We start from the raw sequence: 17,923 nt of genomic DNA, 5'->3' as shown, positions 1-17,923 counted from the left end.
AAAAAAAAAAAAAAGAATAATTTGGCTTATTAGTTCTGACTCCTTTATGTTTCTTCCCCTGGGGAAGAGGGCATGGGGGATGTATGAAACTCCAGAGAATTTGAAGGAAATTCAGGGGTTGGTTAATTTGTTTTAACTTAAGGTTGCTTTCAAATCACATTTTTCCTTTTGGCTGCTTTGTTAAGTGCTGGTGTTTGGTCGTGTATATATAGTGTAAATTAAAAGACTGCAAGTACTGGCTCGATTCTAATGACATTTGAAAAGTTAATACCTACTAACCGGTGTAGACTCCAGTCTGAGGGTCAAAGCTATTTGGGTTTCAGGGGCAGCATGTTGAGGTTTTACTGCTTGAAAAGAATTATTATACTAGCAGCTTCGGCAGTATTTTCATTTTGAAGGAGCCACAAAGTGAGAAGAATATTTTAGTTTGGCTCCTATAGTAATTATGCTCTAATCTTCTTGCTTCTGATTTTAATGGAGTTTAAAAACATTGGTGGTATTAATAGTTCTTGTGCTTTCTTTAAGAAGTCAGAGTCTGGTTATAATAAAGGATAATTTCTGAAAGGTTAAACACACAAAGCTAAACCTGTTTTGAAAAATGTCACTGAGCTGTGACCAGCAGGGTATACTTTGGAAAATCCAGTTAGCAGAGACACATATTCTTGGATGAAATAGAAAGGTGAGATTAATTTTGTGCAATCATTTGTGCAGTGGAATTCCCAAAAGATTTAAATATAAGTAGTTCGAGAAACAAATTAGAGCTTGCATGCTCACATTCATAAACACAGTGAAGAAAAAGGAGCATAGAGGTTTGGCAGAGTCATGGGGAACCTTCTATACACAAATACTGCTTAATGTCTCCATTACTCCCAGCTTGCAACAATATTTTCTTTTCAGTCCCTTTCCAGCTTATCAAGGCGTGTAAGTAATTTCACATACTGCTTTATGCTTTCAGTTTTCAAGGCAACTTCTAATTAGTGATTTTGATTTTCATCTTTGTCCCCACCAACCATACCAGAACTATTTTTCTTCGTATTTTTTTCTTTATATGTAGAAAATTTTATGTACTGATGTGGTTTACATCAGTATTGGTGAGATACTGATTTCCTTCTTTGAGAAGTACAGTTCTTGTCAAGTGACGTAGATGCTGCTGTTCTGCAACAGCTACTTAAAATTTTGTTTATAATGGCAGAGTCAAAGATGTTTGTAAGAATTCAGTAACAGTCCTTTTTGTCTGCATGGTATCAGTGAACCAGTTGAGAGTGCACATCTATGCATGTGCATATATATTCAACCAATTTGCAAAGAATGAGCTTTGCTTGAGTCGTCTTGCATAAGTTTTCCATTACAACAGAATGGGTTTTGGAAAAGCACAGAAAACTGTAGCTAAAGATGTGGTGTGTTTGAGCAGGATTTTTATAGCACTGGGACATAATGACTATTCCCTATTACAGAAATTCTCATATGTTGCTGTATTTCTCAATTATTACCTTTGTGCTCATTTTTTTTACACAAATTTAAAACTGCAGTAGGAGCAAGACTGTTAAAGATAGTAATTCAACACAAGCTTGTTCTTTTTCAGTATTCCTAGCTGTTGAACTTCTGTGAAATACTTAAATATCAGTAGAGATGCTCATCTGTCTCTTGTATGGTTGATTCTTTCATTGTATAGCAACAATAAAGTGTTTTGGAAAAGCACATTCAAGGAGTGTTTGTGAAATTGTGCTTGTATATGAATCCAAAACATCGAGTAATTTAATTTTCATTAGCCACTACCAGTATTATTTGTATGTGATTGTCCTGGAAGTAATTTAAGTAATCTGCATAGTTATGTGTGATTCATAAAATTGGCAACATCAGTGTATGTTGTTAGCGGAAGGAGAAGAGGAGAGACTAGCATGTAGTTTGGTGTAACGGTTGCATATAGGGTACAGTTTTATGCTGATGGTTCTGATTCTGTTTCACCAGCTGACTCCTAGGTTTGGTTTTTGAAAGCAGTGTTTTCTCAAGTGCATGAGTGCAGTAGAGAGTCATTTTATGTTCTGTGGTTTTCCTGCAGTTTCTTCTCTTGAAATAGAGTGTGTGGTGATAGCTGACTGGGAGAAGAGTCTCTATGGCCATGTGTTGCAAGGATCTCATGAAAGAGTATATGCATGCTGATGGAGTTTTACTCTTCAGATAGGAGGACAGCTGTTAGCCCCTGCAAGGTGTGCTTTCCAAGGAAGTCTGGATATTGGTGCTGACTGGTAGGGACAGATGTTAAAGGTGTGTGAATATAGGTCAAGTGCAGTTAACATGCAGTTGTCACCTGCACAAATACATTTGAAAATCTGGTCTAAATGGAGTCATATTTGATACCCTGTGAATCCATATACAGAGTGCTTGAAACCTTGGTAGCAAAGCTTAAATTTCTGAAAGGACTGAAGTGCTGTGACACTGTCAGGTTTTTGCTTCAGTGTTTACGAATCTAGTCAGTGTACCCAAAGCCATAGAACAGAGTTGGTAGCTCAGATCTGCATAGAAAGAAGGGGAAAACAAGTGCCTCACGTAGGCATTTACACCATTCAGCAGGAAACTTTCAGGCAAGGGTCCATTTCTAGTTTTTAAGCACTGTTCTTCTGAAGTTTGGGGTTTTTTTCTTCTTTCTCTCCCCCCTCTCAGTTTCCAAGAGAAAAGCCTAAAAACTACTTTAATTGAAAAGATGGCAGGTGTTGGTACCTACTTCTCACATCCCTCTCCTTTTACATCCAGTACTTCAGTTACGGGATCAGTCACCGAATCTGCTGTTAGCAATTGTCTGAATTTTCTTCGTATAGTTAGGAGGATTACTTGTATTTATTTCTCTCCTCTGGTTTTGAGGGTTCAGCAACAGAATGGTGCCTACCTGGGGAGTGAGCTGCTATGCATCATTGACAAAGTACCCTATGCTTGTAAAGGACAGAAGATACTCTTTTGTGCCCAAATGTTGGAGATGCCTCACTGAGGATTTTTCCATGGAGAGGTGAACAAATTGTGAACATGATGTTAGACTTGCAGCATATTTCAACCACATGGAAGTTAACTGCAGCAGGGACTGGAATCACATCTTCCCAGTCCCAAGTAGCCAGTACTATTCTATGTGTGATAACGATGAATGTTTGAGTCTAAACTTGTTGATCTATCATGCTTTAGAAAACTTACACATTCTCCTTAGTCCCAACTGTATTAAAAGATACAGTACACTCATATCCAAGAAAACTGAAGAAATTTGTCTTGCTAACTTAGAAGTTCTATTATGTAGCAGTCTGTATCTCAGTAATTTCCACCAAACAACTGTAGGATGGGTCACTTACCAAAATTTTGAAATAAGATTAATAATAACTGTAATAGTGTGCAAAACCTGAATGCTTCTCCTTAGTACACATTATAATGAACTATTTGAACACGTACTTGATCTACAAGAGAGAGATGAGGAGATTAATTTGTCATAAATACCATTTTGTCAGGTTCATATCTGTGCTTTTAACTTCATACCATGTCCTTGTCGAAGTGTTGGGATGAGTCAGAATGTATTCAGAAGGACTGAAGAAGACAAGCTATAGGAATATAATGTGATAAAGCCTAAAAAACAGTATAGCCTAGTTTTCAACATAATCTGAGATTGATTTAGTGGTAGTGACAAAATGGATATTGCCAAGTTTTCTAAATTTTGAAAACTGTCCCGTTTCATCTGTATAAATACAACTTAATGCTGTCCTTAAGGCTAACCAACTAAAGCTAAGATTCCTAATATTAATGAGAAATCTACTGATTTTAATAGTAAGGGATTGTGTTCAGTATCATGGATTTTAAAAATTTTTGTGAAGAAAATGACACTTTTTAAACTTCCGTTAAATGAATTAGACTTTTGTATGTCATTGTTTCAGAAGTATGTAATATGTTAATAAATCGATTGTTAGAAAATCGGTTGCTAGAAATTTGTATGGCAGTGATTTTTTTTCAACTTGTGACTTTTAGCACCAGGAGGGAAATGATCATAGGAATTGAACTGTAAAAGATAAGAAAGCAAGTATATCTACACTCTGCATAACAGTTGGTACGCCTTGAGTTTATATGGGGTTCTTGTTCTTCTTTGAGGACGAGTTGTTGAACAAGGGTCACCAAATGAATTAAAAGTAAATTAAAAAAAGAAATAAAAGTATGGACTTGAAGTCCTGCAGATAAATAGGTTTAAATAATGATGTAACACACCACCCCCCTCCCCCCGGCCAGCCTTTGCCATGATTATAACTTCTTAACATGCACTTTTCATTTCCATAAGAGGACGATCTCTGTTAATTTTGTATTGATTGTGTACACTAAAAAAAACCCAACCAACAAACCCAAAACAAACCAAAACAAAAAAGCTTTTGCAAATAAAAAAACCCCAAACTGTAACTTCAAAGAGTTACAAAACCATTTGTAGTGTCATAGTTCAGAGCTCTTGGGGAAAGGGTGATTATTTCTTTCATTTTGCATTTATAATAAGTTGGAGCAAGCTTGCTGAGGTCCTGGAGAGGGGAGTGCAGCAGAGAAAACATCTAGGCACATTTCTCCTCATCCTTCTCTTGCTGGTTGTTCTCTGGTACCTACCCAGAAATTTTCTGTTTTCTTCATCTAAACAAATGTGGGTTTTTCACTTCCTCTTAATCATGTTCTGAACATCAGTAACCAGCTTTTGAACTTCAATTAAATTTAGCACACGTTGAGGGAAGCACGTAGAGTGCTCTTAATGGGACCTGTGAGCATGTGTGCCCAATGGTATGTCTAATGCACTTCCCAAGTTTATTTGGCCAAATATACTTTGGTAGAGTAGTAAAATGGCACATTTTGTTAAAGTGTTGTACCTCTACGATGGATCTGCTAAATATGATGAGCTTTTGCATGTAAGTGGAACTTAACTAAGTTATTTCTAAAATTGTTGTGCTTTATTTGTAGATTACCTTTAGAATACATAATGAGTCTTTCAAATACTTCCCCATTCAGTGGAGTGTTTGAAAATAATCTGCCAGTGATTAAATAAATAGCTTCTCTAGACTGTGTATGGAACAATCAGCTCTTCCAGAAAAGGAGATGCTGACATAAAAGTAACCATATTCAGTGTCAGGACACATATTTCCTTTTAACTGTATATATCCACCCGAGCAGGGACTGTGTGTAAAATTTCAGAGAATTATTCATGCTGCAAGTCAAAAAGCTCAAGAGTCCAGTATCCTTTCTACCAGAACCATTTCATTTTTAAGAGCTGTTCTCTGTTCATCTGTTCATGGTAGGTCCCATCACTGAATCTTACTCCATTGCTGTTAAAAACCAAACACTAACAAAGCTCCCTAGGCTGTCCATCATCCATCTGAAAGTAGTGGGACAGGCAAAAATCTTGTTCAGATTCCATATAGATGATTAAATGGCTAATGGGATGTCAAATACAGACCCTGTTGTCTACAAGTGAGCAAGATGTTTGCCATCTGTCTGTCTTTTGGAAGCAGATGAAAGAGCCTGAGTTCTTTGAGAGAGAATGTGTATAAAGCCTTTCTGCTGGCTCTAAGCATCCAACATCTGTAAGTTCTTGTACAGCAAAGTAAAAATTAGGCTGACACGACTGAAATCCTTCACCACGTTTCACTAGACACTGGCGCTTGTGGATTTGAGGAAAAAGGAAGCTGCTCTTGTATCCTGTTATGGTTATTCTATCGTAGTGAAAAAATAAGAGTATTGATTTTTCTTGGAAAATATAACAAGTTTGAGAAGAAGGGAATATTCCTGTTTTTAAAATTACCCCTTTTGTTGGTACAGTATAAACTTCAGTTTATTCTGTGAATAGTGTAATCCACTAATACATGTCAGCATAATCATTGACAAGCATAATACAAAATAATTGTTTACAAATAAACATGCTGGAAAATGCAATATTTTTAAAATTAAATATCTTTCTTAATGCTTTAAAAGCCAGAGCTAGAGAACTGTTTTTGTGAAACAAGTGATTTATGTATTTCTCTGTTTTTTCTTAAGATTGTGTCACTAGCAACTTGTCTGAGGATTTATTGGTGCTTACAGCAGTTTTAAAACATTTTCTTCAGAGTTCTACTTCAGTAGTGAAATTTAATCTTGTTCTATTTCTTGATGTTGATATTTCTTCTTGCTGTGAAACACAAGTTAGTGGTAACCTTAACTAAGGAGTTGTTTTTGCTGTCAGATGTCTCAATGATAACCCCATGTCACCTCTTAGTCATCTGTATTTTTGTTTTTTTCCTGTTGAAAGGAGCAAGTTATTTTTAGGAAATGGGAGAGTGAAAAGCCACTTACCTGAACTTTTTGGAAACTGGTATGAAATGCATGAGTTTCATATAGATTTTGTGGTTCCTGGCCTCTGTTTGATGTTGATATTTATAGCAAAACACTGCAGTCTGCTTGTCCTTGGGAGTTTCTGTGAATACTCCTCTAGCTTTGGCATATTTACTGTATGAGAAATGCTTTACCTGTGGTCTGAAAGACTTCTTGCTGTGGGAGGAAAAAAACACTTGTCACAATAGTATTAGGTTTATACTGTTTGAGAGAAGGGGAAAAAAAAACCAGTGCATGTGATAGTCATGGTGTTTTGGCCTAACTCAGAAAAAGAATTTTAAAGCTGTTGCCATAATCTGAAGTTTCTCATTTTACCTTCAGAAGTAACTTTATAAGCCTAAGTTTCATTACAAGTCAATGAATCACACATTCCTGTGTGCGGCCCTTTAGAAAACAGGGTTTAAGACATTTTGTGCTTCATTCTTGAAGAAATGTTATCCAGTATGGTTGAAAGGGTGGGGTCTGAGAGGGGAAAGAGTGAATCTTCAGGTCTTCTCAAGCTGAATTTGGCATTGTATGGAAACTCTGTACGTGTGTGTTAGACAGGGAAGGGACAGATTGGACTTTAAAAAAAAATGTTAAAGGGTATGGATGGTTGCAAGTTGAGGGCTTTATAGACGTTTTGTTGGAAGAAGAATTTGTGGAATGAAAAAGAGGTACACAAAAAAAAATGATTCAGCCCAGGTAATTGTTATAGCCCATGCCATTCGAAGGGACTGGCCCGGGGCGGGGGGGGGTGTGTGTGTGTGTGTAACCCCAAATAAATCCTGAGGAATACCTAATTTTTAAGAGGAAATAATAGAGAAATGAGATCGGTTACACTGGTGGTTGGTTTCATCCCCTTCCTAAGTACCCCTTCTCTTGACTTGTCTGAGACATCTCTAAATTTAGAAAGCATTTCAAAACACAGCATTTCTGAAGGAGCCCGCAGGCATTTAAAGATGTCTGTGTGGAAGCTTTGGTGTTGTTTCAGCAGCCGGGAAGGACTGCAGTTGCTTGTGCTGGAAGCTGGAAGACTGCCACTCTGCTTCCTTTGTTCAGCTTCCTTTGCTGCATAAAGCATAGAAGGCAGCCACCAACATGATCGTTAGTGTTAAAAAGTAATTACGAAGGTGGTGACTTCATTTTCAAATCTTACTTCCCTTGAGGTCACCAGTCCGAATGCCTGCAAACACCAGTCACCAAATCCACTAGTTTCCTTGCAGCCCCTATTTTGCGGTTTCCTCCTCACTGTAAGAAGCACCTCACCATGAAATGTAAGGTGTTAATGGCAGTGAAGACAGAGGGACAAGGAGATGGTGTTTGCTTTTCCCTGTTACTGTTTAAAGCTTGATATGGCACTTAAATACTCAACTTCCCATGCCACATGCCCATGTTGCTGTTCAGACTGACAGTGGCGTGTGTCCCCCTTGCCCAGCATGTCTGGCTGTTATTTATATTTTTATTATTAGTTTAATAAAATTATTTTCTAAGCCTCGTCCTTGACTTTTCTTTCTGTCTCTCTTTTCTCTCTGCCTCAAAAGAAATAACCTGATATAACCCCAAATTTCCCTAGTTTATACCTGTCAGAACTTTTCATATTTTGTCAATTAACCATTTTGTTAAATCACATGCAGGTTTGTATTTCCTGGTAGGGTTTGGTTTCTGGACAAAGCTGAAGAAAATTCCTAAGACTAAGGTGGAGAAACATTCTTTACATAGGTGTGTCTTCCTAAGTGATGAATAATGAAATGGTTTGGTCCACATTTCTATTCCCTAATGCGTCTGACTGTTAAAACTGCTTTACCCTTTCTAAACAAGTGGTTTCATAGGAAGGACTCCCCCCTTCTGCACAGGACCCCCTGCACCATAACGGGATTTTCTGACTTACCTTCCTTTTGACTTCATTACAAGCTTTTAACAGACTGTTTTGCAACTCTGTTTCTTCCAGCAGCTTTGTGTGTTGAGCATTGTCAGAAACAAACCCATATTCTACCAGAAAACCTGTCTAGCATCCATGATCACAGAACAGCTTGCTTGCTCCTAATAGTTTTGTTTGTTTGTCTGTTGGAAAATTGTGAGCAAATATATCACAGATATGTCTAACCATAACTTTGCTGCTTACGACAGTCAGATATCACCCTCTTGCCCCAAACCCAACCGAGGAATTTGAAATTGGCCTTGTGGTATTTGGGTTGGTTTTTTCAAATAGCAAAATTTTATGGGGCATTTAACCATCTGCTTTTTCTGCATCTGAGGGGTTGATGAAGTTGTTCATATTAGTTTGAGGAAATTTAAAAAGCAGTTGCATGTAGCTAATTGTGTTTCTTTCCCTGTTTAATAACATTTTCTGTGATAAGTGGAAGTACACTGGTTAAGTGTTTTAATACTAGTTGTTGCCTAGGCCATTTCTGTATTTTGTTCTATTGATGTTTTGAAATTATGAACACACTTTTGTCAAATACTGTCCATTTTTAGGTAAGTAATCAATACATTTTGGCTTTTATTAGTGTAGATTACTTTAATGGTAATGTATCCTTATCCAGGAGGAAAAAACACATACATAGTTACACTGTGCTTTAAACAAAATACTTCAGTGGTGATCTCTGGAAATGTGGCTAGCCAACAGCCTCACGATGTGCGTGCATAGTCTCTATTTAGGATATCCTCTACTCAGTAAGCCATCTCAAATATGTTACTTAGTAATCTCTTGGATGAGGACAGGAATACACAATTTTAAAAAAGGGTACCGAAAAAGGACATGCTATGATCCCGTTGTGGAGGACAACTCAAGTGATTGGTCTAGTGCTGTGCAATACAACTGCCAGAAGTATATGAGAGGGAAATCATAACTCTCTTTTTACTCAAAGCTGTTTTCTTCACTGACTAGGGAGAACATCCTGAACAAAGTTCTGCCATTGCTTATATATCCTTAAGCATATATAGTAGGCTGCGTGTGTTCCCTGTGAAAGTAAACCTCTAAGCTATACACACTTGTCAGTTCTTTGAAAAGCTGAAATTCTGATGTTCTTCACTGCTTGTTACTTCATTTAAACTGGATTGATTGTCATCATTACACTGTTGAAAGTCCTACTCTGCCTTCCCTGCACGAAGAGGTGTTGGCAGCTTTTGGTGAAACTCCCTCACGGGAGAGCTCTTACTTACTGGAACACCAGTTACCCCAGTAACACCACTGCCTGTTCTGGGGATGCTGCTGAAATCATTCCTAGAGCTTCAGAGCCCTCATGGCTGTGTCCTGGTTTCACTGATCTCGGTGTATCCACAGCTTTCTGTGTAGTCTGGACGGTAGGGAAGGCGGCCAGCGGGAATGGCTGTGGGTGTGTGTAAGGCTTCTGCAGTTTTGCTGCAAGAACCACTGTGTAGTGTACCAAATGCATTGTTTCTTGACTTTGTGTCAAAGTAACTAGTGGGAAGGTATATCCACTGCTTTTGCTTACTTCATCGCATCCTCCCTTCTTAAACACTCAGTAAAATCTGTAAAACAAAAATGATCCGGTACACGTACTTTAAAGAGCAAATGTTGGTTGGTTGCCTATCTAGGGTACTACACTGGTTTAAGCAAGCAGGAATTATTCCTTCATTCTCACAGGATTGTATGGAAAAGTAGTCCTACCACATCAGTGACTATTTGACAATAAAATGGAGGTGTTTTTTAGCTGTAATTGCCCACATGTTCTAATCTGAAAAAATCAACTATTTACATGGAAATTGGTATATAATTGCTTTAATTGATATTGAACTTAATTATTTTAAAAAGAGGGGCAAGCACCACAAAAACGTGTTCATGAGCTGCATAAAGTATCTTAAATTAATTTGTCAGTCATCTTGATGCTGACATTTGAAATACTGGCTTAACTTCTGTTTTTATTCAAACCAAAGGAAAAATTCTAACTGATTTCAAAGATAATCTGATACCAAGTGCTTTGATTTCCTTTTTTAAAAATTTGTTCCCCTTTTTTTTTTCCACTTTAACTGGACTGCTTTGAAAACAGATAAAGCAAAAGGGCACTGGTGCCGCTTTTGGCTGGAAGATCTGAACAGAATGGAAGGGAGTGGTGGGAATATCTTTACATGTGGTTGAAAAGAGAAAATCTCTACTACAAAATGGGATGGTTTTGAACAGCGTTGGATGTGTTAGATTTTATATTTTTTTCCCTGAAAAATGTTGGTAAAGAATTAAGTTCTCAAATAATACCGTGAATCAAAAATAAAGGCAATAATTTAAGAGTGTATCAGTGTTTTTAAGTGAAGAAAATACAGAAATTACTGTACAGTCTGATGTAATCAGAGCACGGAGGTAGTTGCACTGATAGAAGGCAATTTTTTCAGTATTGAATCCCTGGATGAAGAGGAGTCTTTATATTGTGATTTTTTTTATTCTGTGTCCGTCTGGGTTGCATCCCATCTACCTGCCTCCCCTCCATGTGAAGCCCATGTGAAGATGAAAGCATATCTTGAAATAATCTGACAGCCTAAATGACACAAAACAGGGCAGCGCAAATGTGAACTGAATGTTTTTGTGGAGTCTTCTAGTAAACATTCATTTTAAAGTTTTCTTTCCAAGCTATTTATATGTAGTATTTGTCTTCATGTATATGTATAATACGATATGCTCTGGGTCTCTGAAATCTCAGTGAGAAGAGCTTCACAGAACGCTTTCAAATATCTTTCTGTATTAAGTACCACTGGGCATCCAAACATCAGTCTTCTCAGTTCTGCAGTTTCTTCCTCAGCAAAGCACATATCCCTTGTATTTCTCTGAATTATTTAAGAATTCTTGAAATCATTTGCATTGTCTTTAATATCAAGATAATGAGCTAACTTCAAATATAATAATGGACTTTTCTATTTTCTTATGTGTATTGTTCTGCAGGTTAAAGTGGGGGAAAAAACCAAACCCAGAAGCATCGTTGACTGGATAGATTGGATAATTTTTTTTTTTTTCCCCAACATGAATCGTGCTTTTAGCAGGAAGAAAGGTAAGTGATGTAGCTTATGTTCCATGGGGGACATAAATATCTTGTATAAATTCTTTAGAATATCAAGAATTATACAAGGAAGTACTTATGAATAATTGCACCTCATTAACTAGGTAGAAATGGGCAGCCTTGTATAAGATGTACAAAGCAAAGCATTCTCGATAGGTAGTTACAGAGCTTTCTGGACTGTAAGGCTTATGTTGAATTTCATAGTATTTTCTTTATTTGGGGGGTGTGTGTGTGTATAAATACAAAATACATATATATATATGAAATGCACACACTTTTTTTTTTTTTCTTCCTGCACACACCAAAGGATATGCTGGAGGGTTTTAGAACTTCTAAAGAGTTAGTGACTTCTGTATTTATTGTATATATTCATTGGGTTCTTATTCTTGGAGAAGCTATTTTAGAAAACCATGTTTAATATACTTGAAATATCTCATGCAGCAGAATTATCTCTTAGCTTCAAGAAGCTATTCTGAATTTGTAGCAATCTGCAATGGTATGCTTTCCAAAAGAATATCAAACCTCTAAATAATCAGAGTTATGTATGTTGCTCTTCTGGCTTGCTTATTCTCTTTTCATGGTCTGTTTATGATTAACATAAGTTTTTAGATGGAGCAGTTTTTAGATGCAGCATTTTTTACTGACAGCTTTGTTGCTATTTTTCCCTGTTTGTTTGTAATGTAGAAAATATTTAGGAGGTCTAATTATTTTTTCATGTTTTCTTCTAAAGATCCTTAAGTGTGATGCACACTGAGCTAGAGCCCTTGTTTTAATAACTAGGTGTAAACTCAATTGGAGTAAGTGTAAATGTTTTGTTTGTGTAACAAGAATGTTTGCTTTGGTATCAATATCAAAGCTGGAACTAAAATGAATCTGCCATACCTTATACCAACACAAAATGATAGCATCACTGTATCCTTGCATGTCTAGTACATTTATTTGTTAAAGCCAGATGAATTGAGATAACGTAAGTAGTCCAGAATATCAGCAGATGTAGCTTGATCGCAAAAGGAAGATACACTTACTCACAAAGGCTACAAAACCGGATGAAAGGTCATTTGATACCCCAGTAGCACGGTGGATGCTGAGGAGATAAGCTAAAATCCATAGCCTGTGCTCCTCTTTAAGCACTGGTGTATTTTCTTGTGTAGATACTTGTAAGATGTCTATCAAGAGATCTGTACGTACCAGCTGCTTAATAGTTTGCCTAGCTTCTTCCAAATAATTTGAGAGACCATTACAATATTCTTTGATTGTGGACTGATTTATCACAACTGGGAAGGAAGTTTGGGTTTTGTAGATTTTGTTATGTCTAGGTGACCATATAATTTTTTTTCCATTTTTTTCTAATGACTTCTGATAATGTTTGAAACTCAACCTGCCATGTTTTAGAAACAGACCAATTGTGTTTTGTGGGATATATCCTTGGTGTTTCGGCTTGGACCCAGAGTGCTTAAACACTCTTTCACTAATATTTTTTGCCATTGACAGTGTCTGCATCTTGCCTTTATGTTCAAATTGTGAAGTTGTATTCTCAGATATCTGGGATCACTTGAGGAGTCTGGATTCATTCGTTTCTGTTTTCACTTCTTCATAAGAAAATTCTTACTGACCTCACCTAATTCTTGGAATTTCACTATATTCAAGGACATTTGCTTTGCTCTTCAGTTGATTGTGTGCTGTTCTCTTTAACCCAAGAAGAAAAAAGTGTCATGAAAGAAGCTGTCAGGCACAATGAAATGCAATTATTGTGGATTCTTAAAAATTATTCAGAACTTGATCAACCAGAAGAATTAAATACTGTCATCCATTTATTTTATTCATAGTAATGCACATGACATTTCCATTCTCGTATCCTAGGAAAAACACAAATTTCAGTTAAGCAATTGTCAAGAATAAGGGAAAATTAGATATTTTTCATGCCAATTGAAGTTCAGAAAAGCTTAGCTGTATCAGCGTTTGTGTCTAATAACTGCATTTAAGAACAAGTTCGAACAGGTTCAGTTGCTGAACTTCCTTTATTGTATTTCCTAGATTTTACTCTCAGACCTCCGACACAATTTCCATTTTTGTGTTTGGTGGGGCTGTTTGTGGGTTTCTTCCATTCACACTGGATATTTTTAGGAGTTAACTGCATGAGTGCTGTGACTTCCCTAGCAATTCTCTCTAAATCCAAATGAGTTTCCTGGTGGCTGTGCTGGTAGGGTTTGCAATAATTACAAGTTTATACCAGTCTGTTACCTTGGAGCTACATAAACCACAGTCTCAAATATATAGGATTGTGAGGGGAATTTTAACAGATGTAAGTGGTACTTTTGTAATAGCCAAAGATTATCTGAATTGTGCAGGTTTATAGAATAAGTATCCCCTAATCCTCATTATCATGATCAGTCCATACTAGCCTTTTTATATGATGCATATAGAGAAGATAGTAGCTAGTGCCACAGCTATTTATCTTCTTGAACTGGGTAAGCTGGTGACTAGAATGATGGGGACTGTGCTGTACTCACTGAAGAGCTCTGTTCTCGTGCCATCACCTGATTCAAGCAACAAAATTTTCCTTCTGAGTGTTCAGGAAATGATTTCATCATTGACAGACATTGGTAGACAAAGCAAGAAGAGAAGCACTAAAATCAAGCTTTTGTGATTTATTTCCCACTCCCCACCCCCAAACTGTTGGAGGCTGGATAGCAACCTGTGCTTTCACAGGAGTTGCAAAGGAAATAGGAGTCACTAGGAGAGAAAGGACTCTTTTTTTATTTTTTAAATTAACCATGATTCGTTGAAGAAAAAATTTTCCCACAGATATAATGTGTGACATGAGTGCTTATGTGTACTGAGAGTGTCTATGTTACGGGAACAGCAGGTTTGTACTACATCAGAGCAGTGCTCTTCAGAGCACGGACCGCATTTTCAACATTACCAGTACTTCATTTTGCAGCAGAATTTTGTAGTACAGGTATCGTATTTGGAGCAGTACTCAGTGTAAGTTTATTTTTGAAGGCCATGGTTTGGGCATGAAACAGCCACTTCAACTGACAAGGTGTGCTGAGTGCTCTGACCTTAAAAACAGCTGGACAGTCACTGCCTGTCTGACTCCCTGAGATTTAGCACAAACCAGAACTTCTAACCTGGACAGTTTATGTTTGTATTTTAGTTGTAATTATTTTTATTTGTCTGTTAGTCATCTTAGATGAAAGCTTAACTGATATGCCTAAATCTCAAATTGAATAAAATCAAGCTGTTCATCTTTCATCCTAGTAATGACAGTGAGAAATACAAAAAAATGTGAAGTTTAAACAAATTCAATTTGTTTCAGGAAGTACTTGCACAAGTAATCATAAGTAAATGGACTCTTTTAGCAGTCTAAGTTGTAATATCTGTTTTTATCAGTCAGCCATGAACTCATATAACAGGGAAACAAATTTTATGAACCAATATTGACCAAAAAAGTTAATTTCTGGTTTGAAGCTGATATCAGCACTTTCTGAAGTTGCATGTTTTAATATGAAAAAACTTAGTACCTGTTCAAAGCAAAATAGCCTTTCTCTTGACTTCAGTACAGGTTGGTTGGACTGCCAGTTAAACGTGTTACAGAGAAAATTCTCTGTTGAAGGAGTATTATATGACTGTACAAACTGTCATGACAAAGCTTGTGAAAACATTTATGTGTCTATCACAGTATCAGGGACTTGCTTTTGTATGTGATCCATGTTTTGGTTATGGTTTCTGAAGAGTCCTCTTAATTTTTTATTTTTCCTTTTAAGTCAGGTGTAGTAGCATGCTTACTTGGAAACGTTCTAATGCAAAAAGTGTAGTGCAGATCTAAGTCTGTTCATCTTGAAATATGTTTGCATCTTGATAAATTTCAGTCTCTCTTAAGTAGTGTAGGGATAGTCATGTAATTGTCCTATAAGAGATCTTTAAGTGCTGTCTTTTCATGTAAATTTTTCTCATTATAAGTGTATTGGTATCTAAACCGAATTACCTATTTGTCCTTAATTTATATGTGGTGGGGTGTACAGGTAATGTGCATACACAAAACAGCATTAACTAGGGGGGGTTTGTTTTGGTTATTTTTTTAGTGAATGGAGATGCCTTTCCCAGGTGAGTTTGGCACATTTTACTGATTCCGGGGCCTTCTATTCAAAGCTATTAGCATAAGAACTGGTGCACATAAGTAAACAAAAATTAGTATTTGTTGGCTTTTGCCTCATCAGAAATGTGAAAGAAAACTACTGTTCTCCTAGACAGAGGCATTTCTAAATATGGAATGACTGTAATCCAAACCTTCTGGGAGTAAAAGAGTGGAACTTTTGAGTGTCTCAAAATAGTTCTAAAACTGTAGGTATGTATGTCTACTTTGGGCTAAATTTAGCACTGAATTACAACGTGTGAAATTCAGTGGACTTCAGTGAGGCCATGGAGGGTGTAAATCACAGCTGAATGTAGTTCATTCTTTATTACACCCCAATGGTTCTCCTTCATCCCAGAATAAATGTCACAGAGTTCAATGCCAAAGCTGCTGTTGCATGCAGGAATCTGAATTTTCTAATTTTTTTTTCGTGTGATAGCAATTCATAATGTTGGTAATTGGTGCCACATTATCAACTCATGCGATGTAAATGGTATTCATAATGCTAAATGGAATATGTTGACGTAATAGCCCGTCATAAATCATAAGTTTCAGCAATAACATTTCTGGCAATGGCTTTTTATGAGTCTCATATATGAAAGTGTAGACAGATGCATTTAACGGGTAGGATCTGACATATAAAAAATGCAATCAAAGGTTGCTCTTTTATGTGAATGGACTGGCTATAATATGATCTTTATTTCTATTGTAAACTTACGCTGCATCCCAGAGACGACAAATGTTTTGTTTTATATTTCTTCTTCTGAATGACAGGTGAAGCCCCAGAAGGGTGAAGGGGATAAGTATAGTCCAAAAGCAAATACTTTCATTCTATGAGAGAGTATATTTCATGTCAGTGCTTTTAAAAAAAAATGGGCTATTGTGTGCTGGACTTCCACATTAACAATAATGATAAAAAACATAAAGAGTAGATACTCATATACTCTAAAGACATATAAGTAATCACAATCTTCCTCATTGTGGTTTTCAGATATTCTTGTGATTGCACTTTGTCCTTTCATAAAAGCACTCATCGCCTTCCAGGAAATAACCAAAACTAGGTCTAAATTACCTCCTCTGCCTCCACCCCAAAAAAGCTGCTGCTTGATGTTTGTAGGGTTTTTTTAAATAAGAACTTTTTCAAGAGCAAAATTTGGGTGGAAAAAGAGTGCTTTTTTTGTATATTTCTGTTTTCAGTTAGTCTCACTTGACACAAAAATCAGTTATCTTAATACTTTCGTAATACCTTCACAAAGAGTTTTTGTGTGTTCCAAATACTGCTGTTTGGGTTTTGAAATATGGGGTCATGTGGAAAACCAATATTCAGTGACCAAGTCCTTTCTTTGGATTGGTAACTGAACATGGTTTTTTTAACTATCGTTTGTACTATTATCTTGTTCTCATTAGGCTATGGGGGCACCCTTTTAAGTATGCCAAGGAGGAGAGTTGAAGGATTACTACCTTAATTTGGCAAGGACCAAATCGTCTTCTGTTGGTGGAACAAGGAAGTGGCCAGCCCTGCAGCATGTGTGTGTTTGCATGCATTTGTATGTATTTATTTATATTCTGAAAGCAGAAGGAACAGATCTAATTTTTTAGGAAATAAATTATTACAGTATGTCTTTAGAGGATGCATAGCTACAAATGAGGAGTACGCTTTGGAAACTTCCTCTGTAGGATTCATGTTGGGTCTGCGCAGATAAGCCTAGTTTTTCTTTTCTTTCTGTTAACATGAGAATAGGAGGATAATTTCCTGTTAGCTATTTTATCTGCATTATCTTCGGAAAGGTATTGCAGAAATAATCTTATCTTTTGCCTGCTTTAAGAAATATTCTGGGCAAGTTAACAGTGATATTTTACCACAATAAATATTTGTTGCTTCTGCAAAACCTAAGGAGCTCCTTTGAAGAACATATGCACGCTGCTTAACCATAAAGCACTAAATACTGACTTTAGAATGGGAATAGTATTGAAGGAGTCCTAAGCTTTTGGTTTCTACCCTATTAAAATTTGTACAGCCTAATTTACAGAATGTTAAAGGATTCACACGGCAGTTTGGCAGGCATATGTTTTGAGATCTACAAGCTGATAAATTCTTGATGTAAGTTAGTGTATGATGTAGAGTTCTTGTCCAAGTAACTTACCCAAGCTACAATCTAAATGCTTGAGTTATATAGGGATATTGCTAGTTAGCTGGATGAATGTGTAATTAAAGACAAGATGTATTATTCTGTGTGAAATAAATTTTGATGTGTATGAACCATACCTTGATAGGAATCACAATGACTACTTCATTTTGTAGGATTTTGTCTTATAAAGCTGTTGGAAAATTGCAGAGAACTCAGGAAAATACTGTTGTGTGAAATCAAATCCTTTAGGTACGTAAAAGGATGTACTTTAGGTACATAAGCAACAGGAAGCTACAGGTATGCATATTAGA

The 17,923-nt window shown here is 36.6% G+C and overlaps 1 protein-coding gene across 5 annotated transcripts in view; it reads left to right on the top strand.

Moving 5' to 3' along the window:
• Positions 1–17,923, top strand: part of GULP1 (GULP PTB domain containing engulfment adaptor 1) — a 165,259-nt gene that overhangs the window by 70,621 nt on the left and 76,715 nt on the right. For 4 of the 5 annotated variants that reach the window (XM_074829643.1, XM_074829639.1, XM_074829642.1 and 1 more), the window contains one exon: positions 11,234–11,339. In XM_074829643.1, coding sequence (XP_074685744.1) covers positions 11,312–11,339 — 28 coding nt within the window. In that variant the 5' untranslated portion in view covers positions 11,234–11,311. Of the gene's footprint in view, positions 1–11,233; positions 11,340–17,923 lie in introns of those variants that run through there. The other variant, XM_074829641.1, reaches the window with a different exon arrangement.

Source organism: Strix aluco, chromosome 6 (genome assembly GCF_031877795.1).
Source record: "Strix aluco isolate bStrAlu1 chromosome 6, bStrAlu1.hap1, whole genome shotgun sequence".
Lineage (NCBI taxonomy): Eukaryota > Metazoa > Chordata > Aves > Strigiformes > Strigidae > Strix > Strix aluco.
The sequence above is the reverse complement of the archived record's forward strand: the minus strand, read 5'-3'. Positions and strand labels throughout refer to the sequence as shown.